The sequence below is a fragment of the Sinocyclocheilus grahami genome, unplaced genomic scaffold (assembly GCF_001515645.1).
Source record: "Sinocyclocheilus grahami isolate Dianchi unplaced genomic scaffold, SAMN03320097.WGS_v1.1 scaffold417.1, whole genome shotgun sequence".
In the NCBI taxonomy this organism is placed as follows: Eukaryota; Metazoa; Chordata; class Actinopteri; order Cypriniformes; family Cyprinidae; genus Sinocyclocheilus; species Sinocyclocheilus grahami.
In genome coordinates this window covers 590,858-609,214 of record NW_015505596.1, presented here as the reverse complement: position 1 = coordinate 609,214, position 18,357 = coordinate 590,858, and the positions used below count along the sequence as shown (strand labels likewise).

The window sequence follows — 18,357 nt, the reverse complement described above, 5'->3', positions numbered from 1 at the left end:
ACAAAATCAAATGTTTCCGTATTCACGATGTATTTGAAGGCAAATTATTATTTATTATGTACTTAACTCGCGTTCCAATATCCACGTAAAACAAAATGTTTTACGTCACGGCTTAACAGAATTTACTACATTTTTTTTTTACTACATAGTTTTTTTCCATATGTTTGACTGACTGTATTTTATTATGATAATGAACAGGCTGCATTGTCAAGGTAGCAAAGCTTAACTTTGTGCGCACATGCTGCACCGGCGCAATCACTTCAATTTTTCCCTTCTAACAGTGGAAGAAACTACTCCTTTTAGTCATAAAGATAATTGAAATTATAAAAGGTTTGCCTTTATTTGTGTACATTCACAATAAAAACCAATCTTTGTGCTTTTGTAAAATAAGCCTAACGAAAAATAGTATGCCGCTTTCTGCTGTCTGTTTCCTTTCACGCAGCACAAAAATGAACCGAAACTCTAGCACATTGCATACTAGGCTACTTGTTTTTCTTACATTTTCTTAATAATTTAAGTAAAAATGTTTCTCATGTTGGCCTATTTATTCGTTTTATATATATTTATATATATATATAGCCTAGCTTTATTTTGTTTTTCTCCGCTGGTAGAAACGCTGCAGGTGCGTGATGTGATATGATATGATGGCCATGTGAATCCTCATGTTCTGTTGTTTGCTGCTTTTTGCGCATGTACAATGAATCCCCGGGAAACAAATGTTAGTATTTTTTAACGGGTCACAGACACTTATCCTTTCTAATTTAATTCCATTCTAATTTTAAATAATCTTGTCGGTTAACAATCGGTTAACGAGCGTCGGTTGTCGGTTAGGAAAAATAACTGAAATGATCCCTAATATCATGGTGGTCTTTCATTTAAGATAAACCTGTCCCTCAAGGTTATGCAATGCACCCATTCTCAGTTTTTTGTTTTTACGTGCTGTCTAATAAACTCTTCCTGTCTAATTAGGGGATTCATGGCCAGAATAAGCTGTGAAGTAGACCAGATTTTATCCAGATACTATGGATCAGTGAGAATTTAGCCGCTTTCCTACTGCAGGAAGTAATGCACATTTCAGGAACTTCAGAAGTAGTCCAACTTGTCAGACGTTCCTGAAACTCGCATTGACGACATCCAGAGAGATTTGGAGTTGTCAAAATATTCTTTTGTTCTTTCTATTGTCTCAGATTCGCATTTCCATCCCTCATGTTAACAACATAAAACCAACAAAGTATTTGAGAGTAACAAAGAGTAACAAAAGCACAGCTCCAATCCTGGTGTCTTCCATTGTTGTCCTTTGTTGTTGCTGCTATTGTGTGGTGCACAGAAATGACACAACTAGATTGCATCACCACAGGTTTCCACTGTAGGTGCCAATGCAAAAGTAAAAGTTCTCTTTAAGTGTGTACAAAATCAAATGTTTCCGTATTCACGATGTATTTGAAGGCAAATTATTATTTATTATGTACTTAACTCGCGTTCCAATATCCACGTAAAACAAAATGTTTTACGTCACGGCTTAACAGAATTTACTACATTTTTTTTTTACTACATAGTTTTTTTCCATATGTTTGACTGACTGTATTTTATTATGATAATGAACAGGCTGCATTGTCAAGGTAGCAAAGCTTAACTTTGTGCGCACATGCTGCACCGGCGCAATCACTTCAATTTTTCCCTTCTAACAGTGGAAGAAACTACTCCTTTTAGTCATAAAGATAATTGAAATTATAAAAGGTTTGCCTTTATTTGTGTACATTCACAATAAAAACCAATCTTTGTGCTTTTGTAAAATAAGCCTAACGAAAAATAGTATGCCGCTTTCTGCTGTCTGTTTCCTTTCACGCAGCACAAAAATGAACCGAAACTCTAGCACATTGCATACTAGGCTACTTGTTTTTCTTACATTTTCTTAATAATTTAAGTAAAAATGTTTCTCATGTTGGCCTATTTATTCGTTTTATATATATTTATATATATATATAGCCTAGCTTTATTTTGTTTTTCTCCGCTGGTAGAAACGCTGCAGGTGCGTGATGTGATATGATATGATGGCCATGTGAATCCTCATGTTCTGTTGTTTGCTGCTTTTTGCGCATGTACAATGAATCCCCGGGAAACAAATGTTAGTATTTTTTAACGGGTCACAGACACTTATCCTTTCTAATTTAATTCCATTCTAATTTTAAATAATCTTGTCGGTTAACAATCGGTTAACGAGCGTCGGTTGTCGGTTAGGAAAAATAACTGAAATGATCCCTAATATCATGGTGGTCTTTCATTTAAGATAAACCTGTCCCTCAAGGTTATGCAATGCACCCATTCTCAGTTTTTTGTTTTTACGTGCTGTCTAATAAACTCTTCCTGTCTAATTAGGGGATTCATGGCCAGAATAAGCTGTGAAGTAGACCAGATTTTATCCAGATACTATGGATCAGTGAGAATTTAGCCGCTTTCCTACTGCAGGAAGTAATGCACATTTCAGGAACTTCAGAAGTAGTCCAACTTGTCAGACGTTCCTGAAACTCGCATTGACGACATCCAGAGAGATTTGGAGTTGTCAAAATATTCTTTTGTTCTTTCTATTGTCTCAGATTCGCATTTCCATCCCTCATGTTAACAACATAAAACCAACAAAGTATTTGAGAGTAACAAAGAGTAACAAAAGCACAGCTCCAATCCTGGTGTCTTCCATTGTTGTCCTTTGTTGTTGCTGCTATTGTGTGGTGCACAGAAATGACACAACTAGATTGCATCACCACAGGTTTCCACTGTAGGTGCCAATGCAAAAGTAAAAGTTCTCTTTAAGTGTGTAGTTCCTCTTCCAGGTAGACACTCTTGGGAAGTACCAGAACTAGATGTTCAGAAAGCCACTTTTGTGACTCCAGACCTTGGACATTTCGTCACCGGTTAAATAAACTCTTTTTTACTCTTTTAATCGCTGCGCTTTTCCAACTCCTTTTAAGAGTTCCTTTCACAAAACGGTCCGTCAGCTGTCCACGAATGAGGAAATGTTATGCGTGTTGTGTCTGGAGGGCTAGGCGTGTATTGTCCCATTTTAGTGTGAAGATGGTCCGGCTTGGCCCTTAATTGATGCTTCTCAAAGGCTGACAGCTCATACAGTTCTGTCACAAGCGGCTTCGGTTTCCTCTGCTGTGCAGCTGTATCGCCGTCTCTCATGTACACACACATGCACCAGTGTGTTTTAGACCTCTCCTCTGACAGGCTGTCAACGCCTGTCTCTCAGGTAGGGGTCCACTTCACGGATCTGTCAGTCAAGTATCGCACAGGTGACAGACTGTTACGGTTGTCTTATCTTCTAGGAATGACTGCTCTCCGTCACTGACGTGTCAGTGTTTTCTCTCCATTTTGCTTTATTGTGCAGTTTCTGTCATTTTTGGCTAATACGAAAAGACAGGTAGGAAACTAGGTGATATCTGGTTTAGAAAAAGAGGAAAATGTGTATATTGTGCACTATACAAATACAAATAAACAAATAGCTTATTTGTTGTGTTATACAACCTCTGTCTTTCTAAGTGGGTGTTTCTTGATCCAAAATAAGATACTGTACATCTTCGAGTACATTTTTTGTCTTGTGTTGTTCGACTCTTTTACTCAACTGCTCTTGTATTGCTGGGACTGGAGCCCAGACTGCATTCAGGGACATTCTAGGCCCCTTGTCTCCCTTCACAACCCCATTCTGCTTGAGGCAGACCCACATACCACTGCTGCCATTGGACAAACCTAAATCCAGAACGAAACGGGAGTAAACTCAATAGCTTCATGTCAGATAACAAGTCATACTTTGCAAATTGCGGTGGTGCTTTAAAGTGACCTTTTTCATTCATTTACTTAGCAGACTCTGTTATCCACAGCAAATTGCAAATGGGGAGAAATGCACAGGCAATTAATCATAGGGAACTTACAATATTAAGAGTGCCTCAATACAGATTTTGAAGTATTTGCAGCAGGAGAGCAAAGTGGTACAGAACAGTGGAAATATTAATGTGGAAACCATGGTAACTTTTTTCATGATTCTTTTATGAATAGTAAGTTTAAAACAGCATTTATTTAAATAAAAATCTTTTGTAACACTATAAATATATTTTACTGTCTCCTTGGACCAATTTAATGCACCCTTGCTGAATAAAAAAATATGAATTTATTTTCAAAAGAAAGGGGGGAAAAAAACATTTTTCTTACTCTTTTGAATGATACATTTACATTTGTCCATTAGCAGATTTTTTTTTCATTGTAAGTGACTTAAAATATAGGTTCATTAGCAGTTCATCACAGGGATAAGGGATAGTTTTCTCAAAAATGAAAATATATTTACTGATTTACTCAACATTGTTGTTCCAGACCTGCATGACTTGTTTCTGTGGAACACGCAAAAAAATATATTTTGAAGAATTGCGCTGGTCGCTCTTTTCCATGCAGTTACAGTGAATGAGGACTAAAGCATTCAAACAAATAATAAAAGCACAATAAAGCTGAATAATGCTCTATGTTAGTCTGCTGAAGCCATAGGATTGCTTTATGTGCAGAACAGGCCAAGATTTAAGTCACTACGTTTTCAAGTCTTTAGAAAATTTGGAAATAAAGTGCACAATTCAGAGACCACTTTCAGGATGCTTTTATGGTGTTTTGTGTACTTTTTTTGTGTGACCGTCTGTAACCATTAATTGTAGTTCCATGGAAACATTTTTTTCAGAATTACTCCTTTTATGTTTCACTGAAGTCATACGGGGTGGAACGTAATTGCCGTGAGACAATATTGACATCGTTATTTTGGGTAAACCATCCCTTTAAGTGCTCACATAAGAGCTTGTTTTTTTTTGGGAGACGCTATCACAGTGACCATCTAGGGGGACACTAAGTTTGATCATTCTGGTAAGAATCTTTGCTTCAGATAAATCTCAATTTCTTTTTCTATTTCTCTTTATCTCAGCCTACAGCACCTTTTATATAGTGGGCTTGGTGCTGTCCATGCAGATCCCTTTTGTTGGCTTCCAGCCCATCAGGACGAGTGAGCACATGGCTGCTGCAGGTAAGACTGGTTTGCCTCTATTCTTCAACTGTTGCTCTTTTACACTGATCTCAGATAATCTCTCTCAACTCCAATCCATAAACTCGGGCCATGAGAGCGGTGATTTACATGACTTTAGATTAGCACCAGGAATTCATGACCATTGGGAAAGTATCTGAAAAAGCTGAGTATGTGGGTTAATGGTGCATTTGTGTGTTTGCAGGTGTATTTGCACTGCTTCAGGCTTACGCCTTTCTGCAGTATCTGAAGGACAGACTGACCAGGCAGGAGTTCCAGACATTGTTCTTTCTGGGCGTTTCTCTGGCTGCGGGGGTGGTTTTCCTGACTGTTATTTACCTGACTTACACAGGTGAGTGCAAAAAGACAACGGTTAAACAAACACATTTAATTGAATAAAACTTGGTTTGCTTGACCAGACTTTGAACCAAACTTCGACCACAAATTTGAAATGTTTTTTTTTGTTGCCAATAAAATCCGACTTGGTTTAAATAAGCCTTTGATTGAACCTCAGTTATTCAGAGTGTGTTAAACTTTTCTACTTTTTATTAAAGTTGTCTTCTAGACAAGGACAAGTGAGAAAATGAGTATTATTTATTTATTATATCTCATGTTTGCTATTGTCTGAAATTACAAGAAGGCATCTATAGCATGCAAACATTAAATTTTGAATAAAAATAAATAAATAAAGACAGCTTGCCCCACATATGCTGGATCATAATTACACTTTAAATTAAGAGTTTTCTATTTTACTACATGCTTAATGTAATTTATTCCTGCAATGACAGAGCAAAATTTTTAGCAGCCTTTACTCTTGTCTTCAGTGTCAGTCATTCTGATATGTTGATGTGGTGCTCAAGAAACGGTTCTTATCAATATTAAAATTTTTTGTTTTTTTGTCAACCATAATTTTTTAAAGGATTTATTGATGAATGCAACATTTAAAAAAAAGAACATTTATTTGAAATAGAATATTTGTGATGTTATAAATGTCTTAAGTCACTTTTGATAAATTAATGCATCCTTGTTGAATAAAAGTAACTTTTTAAAAAACTAACAAAATATGACTCACCACAAACGTTTTGAGTTTTCATTTACCTGCCATGTAGAAATCTTACTTTAACATGCGTAAATGTTTGTAGCATAACAAAATCACTTGTCTCATGTCCATCATATATATATAAAATATATGGTTACATGCTAAAACTGATGCCCTGTTTGTTAGTTTAAGGGTGTGTCACAACTTTAGCCGCTGACGTTTCTTACCCCACTCTGTTTTGAAAGTTCGCAAATGTCACTGGAAATTTTTTTTTTAATGCTGCACTGTTTTACAAGATTGTCAGTAAATAGATTGCACCATAATAAATTGTTACCCTGCGTGACTGATTTGCAGAATCATGATTTGCAGTTTTTTTCTCAGCGTAATATTAAAAAGCTTCATTGCTGTTTATTTGTCACGTAGAGGACACAATGCTAATTAAATATTAAACTAGCAAATGGCTGCAATATAACAAAGAGTGAAAAATTTAAGGGGGTCTGAATACTTTCCGTACCCACTGTATATTTATACGTTTTGACATTCGAAGAGCACATTTTTAAATTATATTTTGCCCTTGACTAAATCATCCAAACCAAACATCTTTCAGTAAGAAAGGAAAAACACATCCACACCTTCACATCCAATTCTCTGCCTTCTCACCTGAATACAGCGTGACTCTATGACCTCAGCCTCTTAACACCGCACCTCTGCCAGTATATATGGAGTCAGGGTGATTTGCTTGTATTCCCATCGCACCCGGGGCTTTCATTAATCTTTCTGCTGCAGGGCCACATCTGCAGCAGGCCTCTGAGATCTCATTAAGATCTCCCCTCTGCTCGCCACACTGCTTTTCAAACCGTGCACAGTCTTGTAGTGTAGATTAATTGAAAACATTGCCGGCTATATGTGTGGTATTAAGGTTCACTGGACATAGTCCAAGCTCGTCAGCGTCTCAGAAGCTGCTTGAAAGTGCTCGAGTCAGTAATGGTCAGGTGGTGCCCATTTGAGTTTAATCACTCTGTTGTGTTAATGTGCTTTCAGGGTACATTGCTCCTTGGAGTGGACGTTTTTACTCTCTCTGGGACACAGGGTAAGTATGCCGTACAGTTTACATTGCATATAGTTTTTTTTGTTGTTTGGTGTTCAGTCGTATGAGTAAGTCGCTAATAGCTCATTAGCACACCCCGTTATATGGCTTAACAACAGACCTGATTTTGTCGCGGGCTCAAGTATGTAGCATGATTTATGTCTGTAAGCAGTCTTTTGGATTGGCTTGAATTATGACTGAATAGCTGCCTTCAGTTGATATTCATTCACGCTGCCAATGAAACCCCACTTCTAGTGCACAAACAAGTAGTGCTGTGCTATTATGTCAAGTTGTAATTGTTATTCTTTGATATTGTAATCACTCATTAATAGAATTGAAATCTCACAGAGCCAGTCAAGAAATGTCTCGCTCATATATCACTCCACAGTCATAAAATAAATACACCACACTTTTCTTAATTTTTTATTTAATTGACTTTAGTTGAATCTCACAATATTTATTTGGATTTTTTTAAAACTAATATTACCTATAATAATGTAATTTTTTTGTCAGTGTCATTCATTTTATTCACTTTTACTTAAATATTATTTTACAAAAACAAAACGTTTTAGTTGACTGTCACATTGTAGCAAACTTTAACCAATGTAATTCTGTGAGAAAAATCTGTTGTTTAGTATTATATAATTTAAAATGTGAGTTAAACATCATACACAAATTTCATATAGAATGGATCATATTTCACCCCAAAATGGTAAAATAGATTTTTTTTGGTCATTTTTTACTTTTTTTTTTTCACTGATGATTCTCATTATTGTAATAGTATTTTATTATTGTTAAATGGGAATGTAGTTTAGCATAAATAATTGCATAACAGCGCAACAGATACTACAAAGTGTGTAAATTGTATATAATTTAATGAATTAATTTATTTAATTTTTTTATTTTGCATTTTTAATTTTGAAAATGAGATATTGGAGAAGAAATGTGCTTAGTTGTCACAATGCAAAAAACCATTTAAAAAAGGCTTAACGGCCCTAAAATAGTAATTAATTTAACTTTGAGCAACCAGCAACACATCACCTTAGTAACCCTGAAGCTGATATTTCACTTCATAGAGATCTATGGCACTGATTCAATGCACTGAACAGCACTGATGCAGGAAATCCCTTTAAACGTTGAAAGATACTACGACAAATATATCGCTTTCATCTTCTGACAACTGATATTTTTTTCACTAATATATGACTTGGTGAAGGAGAAGGACAGATGCAGGTAATTGCACACGCTCAGTTCTCCAACATGTGTATGCAAGGAAAAACATGCAAGTGCATCGCCATCATTTAGACATGATCACATTTATGTATGAATAGAGATCGTTTTTTTTTTCTTCCGTTAATCGTGCAGCCCTAGCACCACCATGAACAGACGTGAAAGAAATCATGCAGCTGTGGATCAGACACACTCAACAGGACATGTTGTTGTTACTGATAGGCCTTGTATCGTAATTTCAATTAATTACATTTTTGTGGCTGCCCTACAGGTACAGCAGTGTTTGTACGTCTCTCAGCCATGAACCCTTGACTTTTTGCCAGCTTCTTCATGTTCTTTGGACTCAGTGATACGTCTGAGTCCAAATATGTACGTCGCCCATCATAAATTCATAAATGTGTAACTCCCTCAATGCAGCAGCTCTGCAGGGAGACCCACAGTCCTGTCGAGCTCTCGCTGTGCACACTCCACAGATACAAGGTCAGGTCACCAGATAATGATCACAACACTGATAGTCGCCAAAACTGAGCACAGAAATGCAGCAAAATTGAGGGGGCGAACAGCAGCACAACTCCTCAACAAACAACCCCCTGTTCAGCAACCGTGCAGTTTTCGCTTATCCATGTTAAGTACTAGCCAAATAGCTATAGGCGTTGTATTAGACTGTAGTTGTTAGTGTAGCTTGCCAGTAGTTAATGCGGTAATTTAATGCTAGTTAGTTTTATTTGCAACATTTTACACAGCAAGTTGACACAGCCCATTTGCCTATTATGCTCAGATATGCGAAGATCCACATCCCCATCATCGCCTCTGTGTCAGAGCACCAGCCCACCACCTGGGTCTCTTTCTTCTTTGACCTGCACATCCTGGTCTGCACCTTCCCAGCAGGCCTCTGGTTCTGCATAAAGAACATCAACGATGAGCGAGTCTTTGGTGAGCACGTCTAACATCCGTGAAATTACCAGACAGTGTGTCTTCATTCAGTTCAATTCATTATTTAAAGTCATTACAAAAATGGCTTAGAAATGTGAAGTCCTGATAAAAATGTAGCATTATTTGTTTGCAGATGTTTGATTTTATGTTTCCATCTCTAATGTAATGGCATTTAAACATTGGTGTGACTTGAATGCCCAAAAGCTTTTTAAGTAAATAAAATTAGTTTTATTAGATTAATTTATTATCTTTAATTAGAATCATTTTAAGCCTTAGTTTATGAGAAGTATTCATCCATAATATTCATCCAAAAATATTCATCCATTGAATTCAAAATGCATGAAATGTTGTCAGGGTATATTGTTGAAATGGCCCTTGCTTTTCTTTAAAATCTTAATTTTGATCCTCTAGAAGTGGCACTAAACATCTTTGAGCTTATTTCTGCCAGCATGCTGTTTATTCTGAACAATTTTAAGTTGTAGTGAATGTCCTGTTTATGCCTGAGAACACTCACTGCTGTTTTGATGTCTGCTATGAGTATTTTCACTTGTTGAGAACAGAATGCATTGAATTAGTCCCAGTCCCCAGAAGAGTTTTTATTTTATTTATTTTTTTATGGCTATCATGGAGTTTCTGGAGTCTTTCAGCGGAACAAACAAGGGAATGTGAACAGGCAACATGTTGCTACATGTTTAAAGGCCCACTTCTGTGTTTTTTTTTATTTATATCTGGAGTCATTATCCAGTACAGAGCTATAAACACTACACTGCAGTTTATTACCGTTCATTCTGTACTGCAGTGCCACATTGACTGCTGGAATCATAAGTGATGTTTTCTCTGTTGCCCTCTAGTGGCTCTGTATGCCATCAGCGCGGTGTACTTTGCTGGTGTGATGGTGCGTCTGATGCTGACGCTCACCCCAGTGGTGTGCATGCTCTCAGCTATCGCCTTCTCCAGTGTGTTTGAGCACTACCTGGGTGATGACATGAAGCGTGAGAACCCGCCGGCTGAGGACAGCAGTGATGAGGACGACAAGAGGAATCAGGGGAATCTCTATGATAAGGTCAGCGAAAGGACAAAGGTCAGGCTAAGGACCCTTTGGTGGATAAAACGTTGCATTTTAAGCCTGCCGTACAGTAATGCATGCATGGTATCAGAATTGTGATTTGGGGGATGGCTTGTTTGTATCTCATCTGTATTCAGTCTGATCTAATTGGTTGGTCCTTGTGCATTTGCAGGCCGGCAAAGTCCGAAAGCATGTGTCAGAACAGGACCGCCCAGAGGAGGGTTTGGGCCCCAACATTAAAAGCATCGTTACCATGTTAATGCTGATGCTCTTGATGATGTTTGCGGTGCACTGCACGTGGGTCACCAGCAACGCCTACTCCAGTCCCAGCGTAGTGCTGGCGTCATACAACCATGATGGGTAAGAGCACTTTCACGTGACCTATTTCTTGTTTAAAAGCAGGAATATCTGAGTTACTGATTTTTCTTCATTTATTTATAATTACATCCAGATCACGCAACATTCTGGATGATTTCCGTGAAGCGTATTACTGGCTCAGGCAGAATACAGATGAACATGCTCGAGTCATGTCCTGGTGGGACTACGGGTATCAGATCGCAGGAATGGCCAACCGCACCACGCTGGTGGACAACAACACGTGGAATAACAGCCACATAGCACTGGTGAGGACAGCAAACTCGACTTCAGACACTACCATAGGGTCTGATTTGCTGTTTGTTTAGGAATAAATGGTGACTCCTTCTAAAACAGCATTAGGCTTTGGCTCAGTAGTGCCATCTTGTGGACAATGAAAGATCATGATCAATATTCTGTTTCCTTTGTAGGTCGGTAAAGCCATGTCCTCCAATGAGAGTGCAGCCTATGAGATTATGAAGTCCTTGGATGTGGATTACGTCCTGATCATTTTTGGGGGAGTGATTGGATATTCAGGCGACGACATTAACAAATTCCTGTGGATGGTGCGCATTGCTGAGGGGGAGCACCCTAAAGATATCCGGGTCAGTGTCAATCCAGAAATATCTGTAAATGAATTTATCGTGTTATTGAATTTGTATAATAAAGGAAAGTTTAGGCTTGGGCAGGTTTTTAGGGTAGTTGTCCAAAAAAAAAAAAGAATGAGGTCAACTAGTTCAAGCTATTTATTTATTTATATAACTACGTTATTTTATAACTTTATTGAACTTTGATATTTTTTGTCTTTCAAAAAAATGACCCCAAGTCATTTAATTTATATAAGATATTTACATATATCTATACATTTGTCAGTCTAATTTTGAGGTAGTGTAAAAAAAAAATATATATATATATATATATATATATATATATATTTGTTCAAAGCGACAATTAATTGTTCAAAGTCCACTTATGTTATTCTGAGTTTTTGTTTTTTCTACAGGGTTTTCCCATTGTTTTTATTTATATAAAACCATGCATGTATAGTTGACATTTGAGGCTTAATACTATAGTAAAGCAATAAAAGTATTTCAGTTTGAGTGTTTTCAGCTCGTTTATTTTCATATAAAAATATGGCTTGCAGTTGCTTCAAACAATGGTATAAACATCATTCAATGTAAATTGTGATAATCGACAATTTTTATTTTTGTCACAATTGTGCAGGCCATATATATATAATTATTATTATTTTTTTTTTTTACCTGGTATAAACAATTGTGGCAGTCCTATAGAGGGAATGAAGTTCTCTGACAGGATTTTAGTGTGCTGATGGCGCTCTGTGCTTTAGCATGCTGTTAGACTGTCACATAAACACACTCTGAGACATTGTGTGTCCAAAATGAATCATTTTTAATGCACCGCAGCTACAGCAATTAATTCAGCGCTTCATATAACATTCACTGTCTTGGACAGTTACTGTTGTTTGGCTTCAGGTCACCCACATGAAAAATATTCCTGTTATTATACATAATTTACATGCTTTTGTTTTGGTGATTTTTTTTTTTTTTCTCCCCAAACTTTGCTTTTAATTAACAGGGATCATTTCATAGCAGTGATGATGTGTTCTATTATTCCATATGTGAGAAACGAGTCCTCAAACTGCCATCGTTTTGTTCTTTCGTAGGAAAGCGATTACTTCACACCGCAGGGGGAGTTTCGAGTGGATAAGGCTGGCTCTCCAACCCTGCTCAACTGCCTGATGTACAAGATGTCTTACTACCGCTTTGGCGAAATGCAAGTGAGTGTTTCTTCGCTTAATTAATTAGGTCCATATACAAGAATCTCGTAATTGTGTTGTGAGACTGGTTGAAAACAAGAGCTGATCCTTGAGCTGTCACCATTTTACAACTCTGATATTGTATTAATGCACATATAGATAAAGCCTTGCTGCTTGCTTAATGCCAAACACCTCCTCCACAGCTGGACTTCCGCACACCACCTGGATTTGACCGGACACGAAATGCAGAGATTGGCAACAAGGACATCCGTCTGAAGCACCTGGAGGAGGCGTTCACCTCCGAGCACTGGCTGGTGCGCATCTACAGGGTGAAGAAGCAGGAGAACCGACAGGCTCTGGACCACAAGCTCCGCAACATCGCATCCAAGCAGAAGTACACCTCAAAAAAGGTTCTTCCCTCTCTATTCCATTAGAACAGCATTGTTATGCTTCTTGTAAAAAGTTGTAGCTTAATAGCAGGGTTTGTATTAAGACCATAGTAACCATAGCAAGTTAAAATGTCAATTTTCAGGAATGTTCTTAATTGATTGTCATGAATGATTAATTGATCATTCATTTTAAAATTAAAAATATATATATATATATATATATATATATATATATTTGTTCAAAGCGACAATTAATTGTTCAAAGTCCACTTATGTTATTCTGAGTTTTTGTTTTTTCTACAGGGTTTTCCCATTGTTTTTATTTATATAAAACCATGCATGTATAGTTGACATTTGAGGCTTAATACTATAGTAAAGCAATAAAAGTATTTCAGTTTGAGTGTTTTCAGCTCGTTTATTTTCATATAAAAATATGGCTTGCAGTTGCTTCAAACAATGGTATAAACATCATTCAATGTAAATTGTGATAATCGACAATTTTTATTTTTGTCACAATTGTGCAGGCCATATATATATAATTATTATTATTTTTTTTTTTTACCTGGTATAAACAATTGTGGCAGTCCTATAGAGGGAATGAAGTTCTCTGACAGGATTTTAGTGTGCTGATGGCGCTCTGTGCTTTAGCATGCTGTTAGACTGTCACATAAACACACTCTGAGACATTGTGTGTCCAAAATGAATCATTTTTAATGCACCGCAGCTACAGCAATTAATTCAGCGCTTCATATAACATTCACTGTCTTGGACAGTTACTGTTGTTTGGCTTCAGGTCACCCACATGAAAAATATTCCTGTTATTATACATAATTTACATGCTTTTGTTTTGGTGATTTTTTTTTTTTTTCTCCCCAAACTTTGCTTTTAATTAACAGGGATCATTTCATAGCAGTGATGATGTGTTCTATTATTCCATATGTGAGAAACGAGTCCTCAAACTGCCATCGTTTTGTTCTTTCGTAGGAAAGCGATTACTTCACACCGCAGGGGGAGTTTCGAGTGGATAAGGCTGGCTCTCCAACCCTGCTCAACTGCCTGATGTACAAGATGTCTTACTACCGCTTTGGCGAAATGCAAGTGAGTGTTTCTTCGCTTAATTAATTAGGTCCATATACAAGAATCTCGTAATTGTGTTGTGACACTGGTTGAAAACAAGAGCTGATCCTTGAGCTGTCACCATTTTACAACTCTGATATTGTATTAATGCACATATAGATAAAGCCTTGCTGCTTGCTTAATGCCAAACACCTCCTCCACAGCTGGACTTCCGCACACCACCTGGATTTGACCGGACACGAAATGCAGAGATTGGCAACAAGGACATCCGTCTGAAGCACCTGGAGGAGGCGTTCACTTCCGAGCACTGGCTGGTGCGCATCTACAGGGTGAAGAAGCAGGAGAACCGACAGGCTCTGGACCACAAGCTCCGCAACATCGCATCCAAGCAGAAGTACACCTCAAAAAAGGTTCTTCCCTCTCTATTCCATTAGAACAACATTGTTATGCTTCTTGTAAAAAGTTGTAGCTTAATAGCAGGGTTTGTATTAAGACCATAGTAACCATAGCAAGTTAAAATGTCAATTTTCAGGAATGTTCTTAATTGATTGTCATGAATGATTAATTGATCATTCATTTTAAAATTAAAAGAACAAAATTCATGTTGGAGGGCTACCATGTCCATGTGGCCTTTTTAATAATACTGTGTTTATAATAATAATAAATATTCATATGATAATAAATATGGTTTAAAAAGTGTTTATTTATATAATTGTAAATCATTTTTATCATATGAATCTTTATTACAGTGTTATTAAAAATATTACTTTGTATAGTGTAAGGCATTTTACACAAAATAAGATTTAAGACAAGTTAATGAAAATGTGTCCTTTTATTATTTCTCAGACTAAATGCTGCACATTTCTGTGAAATTGAAAAATGTCAAATAATAAAACTAGCGTGAAATTAAGGCAAATCACAGATCTAATAAATACAAACAAAAGAAATCTCTTTGCCTGTGCACTTTCCATTAAAAATCAGAGGCAACCACTGCATTTTAATCACGACCCAAACAAAGGTGAAATTTGAACAGAATGGTCTGACTTTGTGACTATACTACATAAAAAATCTGAATGAAACAAAAGCGTCAGACGGGCTGAATGAGATGCAAATGTCACTCTCTGACAGCAGGTGGCGCTTATGGAACAGCAGGTATTTATAAGCTGCTGGCCCTTTAAGACCAAATGCATGGATCCAATATAATGATGCACATGCGATTTCTTTTTCCACTGTTTACGTTTGCTTTAGACATACGAGAATACTTGCCGAGATGGTTATTTTGAGAGAATTTTGAGGGCATGTGTCCATTCGAGCGCAAGGATATGTGAAAGAGGAATCAATTCTGTGTTTGTGCGCTGTCTGAAACGTGTGCTGAATTGAATTGTCTTTAGCCTATTCATGGCACTTGAATGTTTAAATCGGCATGACTTAGAAACACGTGTGAATATTCAGACTTGTTTTTTTTTTATGTTGAAAAGGGCGCTTCCTGCAACATCCAGTAGGTTTTCTTTTCCTCCGTTCGTCTGGGCTGCCATTTAAACTTTTCCCTCTTTGTTTGTTTTCTGCCTTACTGGTTTTCAACCTTACGTATTGCTTTTGCTTCATCTGTTTTTGTAAAATAATTAGAAGGAAAATTTGATGTTTTTTTCCCCCTCTTCTCCATAACCTATCCATATTATTCTGCTCTGAGGGTTCTGAAGCTTAGGGGGAAGGTATTTATTAACAAGAATGCATTTGAAGTTGAGAAGAGGAAGCCTTTCATCCTGAAATGCAAAAAACGATATTTTCCGTTTCATTTTCAAGTTAAAATTTATTCCATAAATTGTAAAATAAAAAAATATTTAAAAGAAGAGAAAGGCAAAGATGCGGTTTGTGAGAATGAGTTGATGCCATTTGTGAATAAAAGACTCAATGAAAGAATCAGCCTTATCCATGTTTGCAATTTCACATCCTTTTTTCATTTTGTCTTCACCATCTTGCTAGTTTTAATAGAAATGGCATTCAAAACATCTGCTCCAGCTGCTCGTCATTGGTGTTATTCTACAGGTGTCCTCCAGGGGGCAGCTGCTGCACATTACATCGAGGAGGTGCTGGGTTTTTTTTTAAGCGAATCAGATGAGCTGTACTTGTCATGTGACTAATCACTCACAGCGCCGATGGAACGCATCTGGAAAATGCAGGACATCTCAATGCTCTAATTGCGCCGCGAGGAGGCGAGGATGAGGAGGCTTCCTGAGGAGCTATGAGCGAAGATACACGGGTGTGTCCTTTGTGGAAGTGTCTTTCATCGTAAAACCTGACGCACGTATACATTCTCCTCCCCCTTCACATATGTTGTAATAATTTTAATTTATATTTTACCTTTGCCGTTTAAATAAACCATACATGTCATATATTTCAAACAGGGCATCTTGCTTTATTAATATTTATTATGAACGTCTTAAACGACAAACGTTAACAACATAAGGGCAGATCCCTTTAGCGCAGCTGATGGTGTTTTTGAAGTGACGCTAAAGGGAGGGTATATCATTTCTCTTGATTCAACTCCTCCGTCCTCGCGTCTTCCCTCGCGTCCTGAAGGGGTGGAGCTAAGACGCGAGGAAAGGAAACGTCTAACGTGCTTTCGTATATCATATTTATGAAATAATCAATTTGCTCCAGATTAAAAAAAATAATATTTTATATATACACATATATATATATATATATATATATATATATATACACACACAATATATACATTTAATAATTCAGCATAGATATATATATATATATATACACACACACACATTTTATATATATATATATGCTAAATTACTAAATGTAAATATATTTATATATATACATATATATACACACACATACGCATTTTATATATATATATATATATATACACATACATATATATCTGCTAAATTTCTAAATGTAAATATATATACATATATACATATATATACACACACACATACACATTTTATATATACACATCTGCTAAATTACTATACGTAAATATATATATATATATATATATACATTTAGTAATTTAGCATATATATGTATGTGTGATATATATTATACATATAAAATGTGTGTCTGTGTATATATATTTACATTTAGTAATTTAGCATATATATATATATATAATGTGTATGTATATTATATATATATATATATATATATATAATGTGAATGTATGTATGTGTTCACTAACTTTAATACACTATTATCCATCTCAGGCAGATGTTCAAAGGCGCATATCTTCATTCAGTCAAGACACTAAGCCGGTTACGGAAGTCACAAAAAGGAGCTGGATGTGGTTCAGCTGGTTTTAAAAAATATAACACTTATTTGTCCTAGTTATGAAAATACAGATTTTTTTTGTTGTTGCAAGAATGATGTTTTAAAAATGTATTACTCAAATTGTAACTAATTAGACAAAACCCAAAAACTGGCAAACGTCAGAGAGTAGAAAATGTTTTGATCTCCTGAGGTTGGTCTCTCTTTCTTTTTCTTTTTCTTTTTTTTTTAAGATAAAGCACCTCTTTTCAAAGACCATTTAAGAACAAATAGGCTGTAGGATTTTGAACCCTATTAAAACAACTAGCGTTAAATGCAGCAGGCATTTTTTTCTTTTCAGAGTGCTTATGTGTTAACATATGAGCCAAGTAACACACACAGCATTTGATTCTGCAGAAATAATCTTAGAAATAGGTTTCTCTGTTAAAGAAATGTAAAATTAAAACATGAAAAGGTCAAATTTCTGAAGATCTGCTTTTTAAAAACCAACTTGCATTTAAAGGGGTCATATGATGTTGCTAAAAAGAACATTATTTAGTGTATTTAGTGTAATGAAATGCGTTTATGCGGTTAAAAAAAACATTATTTTCCACATACTGTACATTCTTGATTCTCTATGCCCCGCCTTTCTGAAAAGCGAGGTGTGCTCTGATTGGCCAGCTATCCAGTGCGTTGTGATTGGCCGAATACCTCAAGCATGTGAAGGAAATGTTATGCCTCTACCATATTGTGATGCCGTCCGGCTGGAGCGACGAGACAAAACCAATAAAACCCATTATAAACTAGGCATTTGTTGCATCCAGTGGGGACATAATTACGGATTATAATGACTTATACTGTGTTTTTACGCGTTGCATCGTGCCACGTAAACATAAAACCATGTCTGCATTTGTGATCGGAGAAACGACAAACAACAAGAGCTACTCTAAAAACTCGCATTTGAATCGTCAGTGGCAAATTCTTTATATATAAAAAAACGTACTTACAATCTGTGAGTCAGAACAGCCGGCATTGTAGTCTACCAGGATCAGGAAACAGTCCTCCATAAAATGTGCTGCACA

The 18,357-nt window shown here is 36.5% G+C and overlaps 2 protein-coding genes across 2 annotated transcripts in view; both read left to right on the top strand.

Moving 5' to 3' along the window:
- The window catches only part of stt3b (STT3 oligosaccharyltransferase complex catalytic subunit B), a 65,400-nt gene extending 52,418 nt beyond the window's left edge, over positions 1-12,982 (top strand). The window contains exons 6-15 of the mRNA XM_016232735.1: positions 4,952-5,050; positions 5,253-5,399; positions 7,128-7,176; positions 9,182-9,336; positions 10,188-10,399; positions 10,575-10,762; positions 10,854-11,025; positions 11,188-11,361; positions 12,441-12,554; positions 12,737-12,982. Of these exons, the coding sequence (XP_016088221.1) occupies positions 4,952-5,050; positions 5,253-5,399; positions 7,128-7,176; positions 9,182-9,336; positions 10,188-10,399; positions 10,575-10,762; positions 10,854-11,025; positions 11,188-11,361; positions 12,441-12,554; positions 12,737-12,967 (1,541 nt within the window). The 3' untranslated portion in view covers positions 12,968-12,982. The remainder of the gene's footprint in view (positions 1-4,951; positions 5,051-5,252; positions 5,400-7,127; positions 7,177-9,181; positions 9,337-10,187; positions 10,400-10,574; positions 10,763-10,853; positions 11,026-11,187; positions 11,362-12,440; positions 12,555-12,736) is intronic.
- A 537-nt stretch (positions 12,983-13,519) lies between these two features.
- LOC107551177 (dolichyl-diphosphooligosaccharide--protein glycosyltransferase subunit STT3B-like) lies at positions 13,520-14,433 on the top strand. The gene is made up of 3 exons (XM_016232702.1): positions 13,520-13,543; positions 13,907-14,020; positions 14,203-14,433. Exons 1-3 carry the CDS (start codon positions 13,520-13,522, stop codon positions 14,431-14,433), a joined length of 369 nt encoding a protein of 122 aa, XP_016088188.1.
- Positions 14,434-18,357: the final 3,924 nt, after the last annotated feature.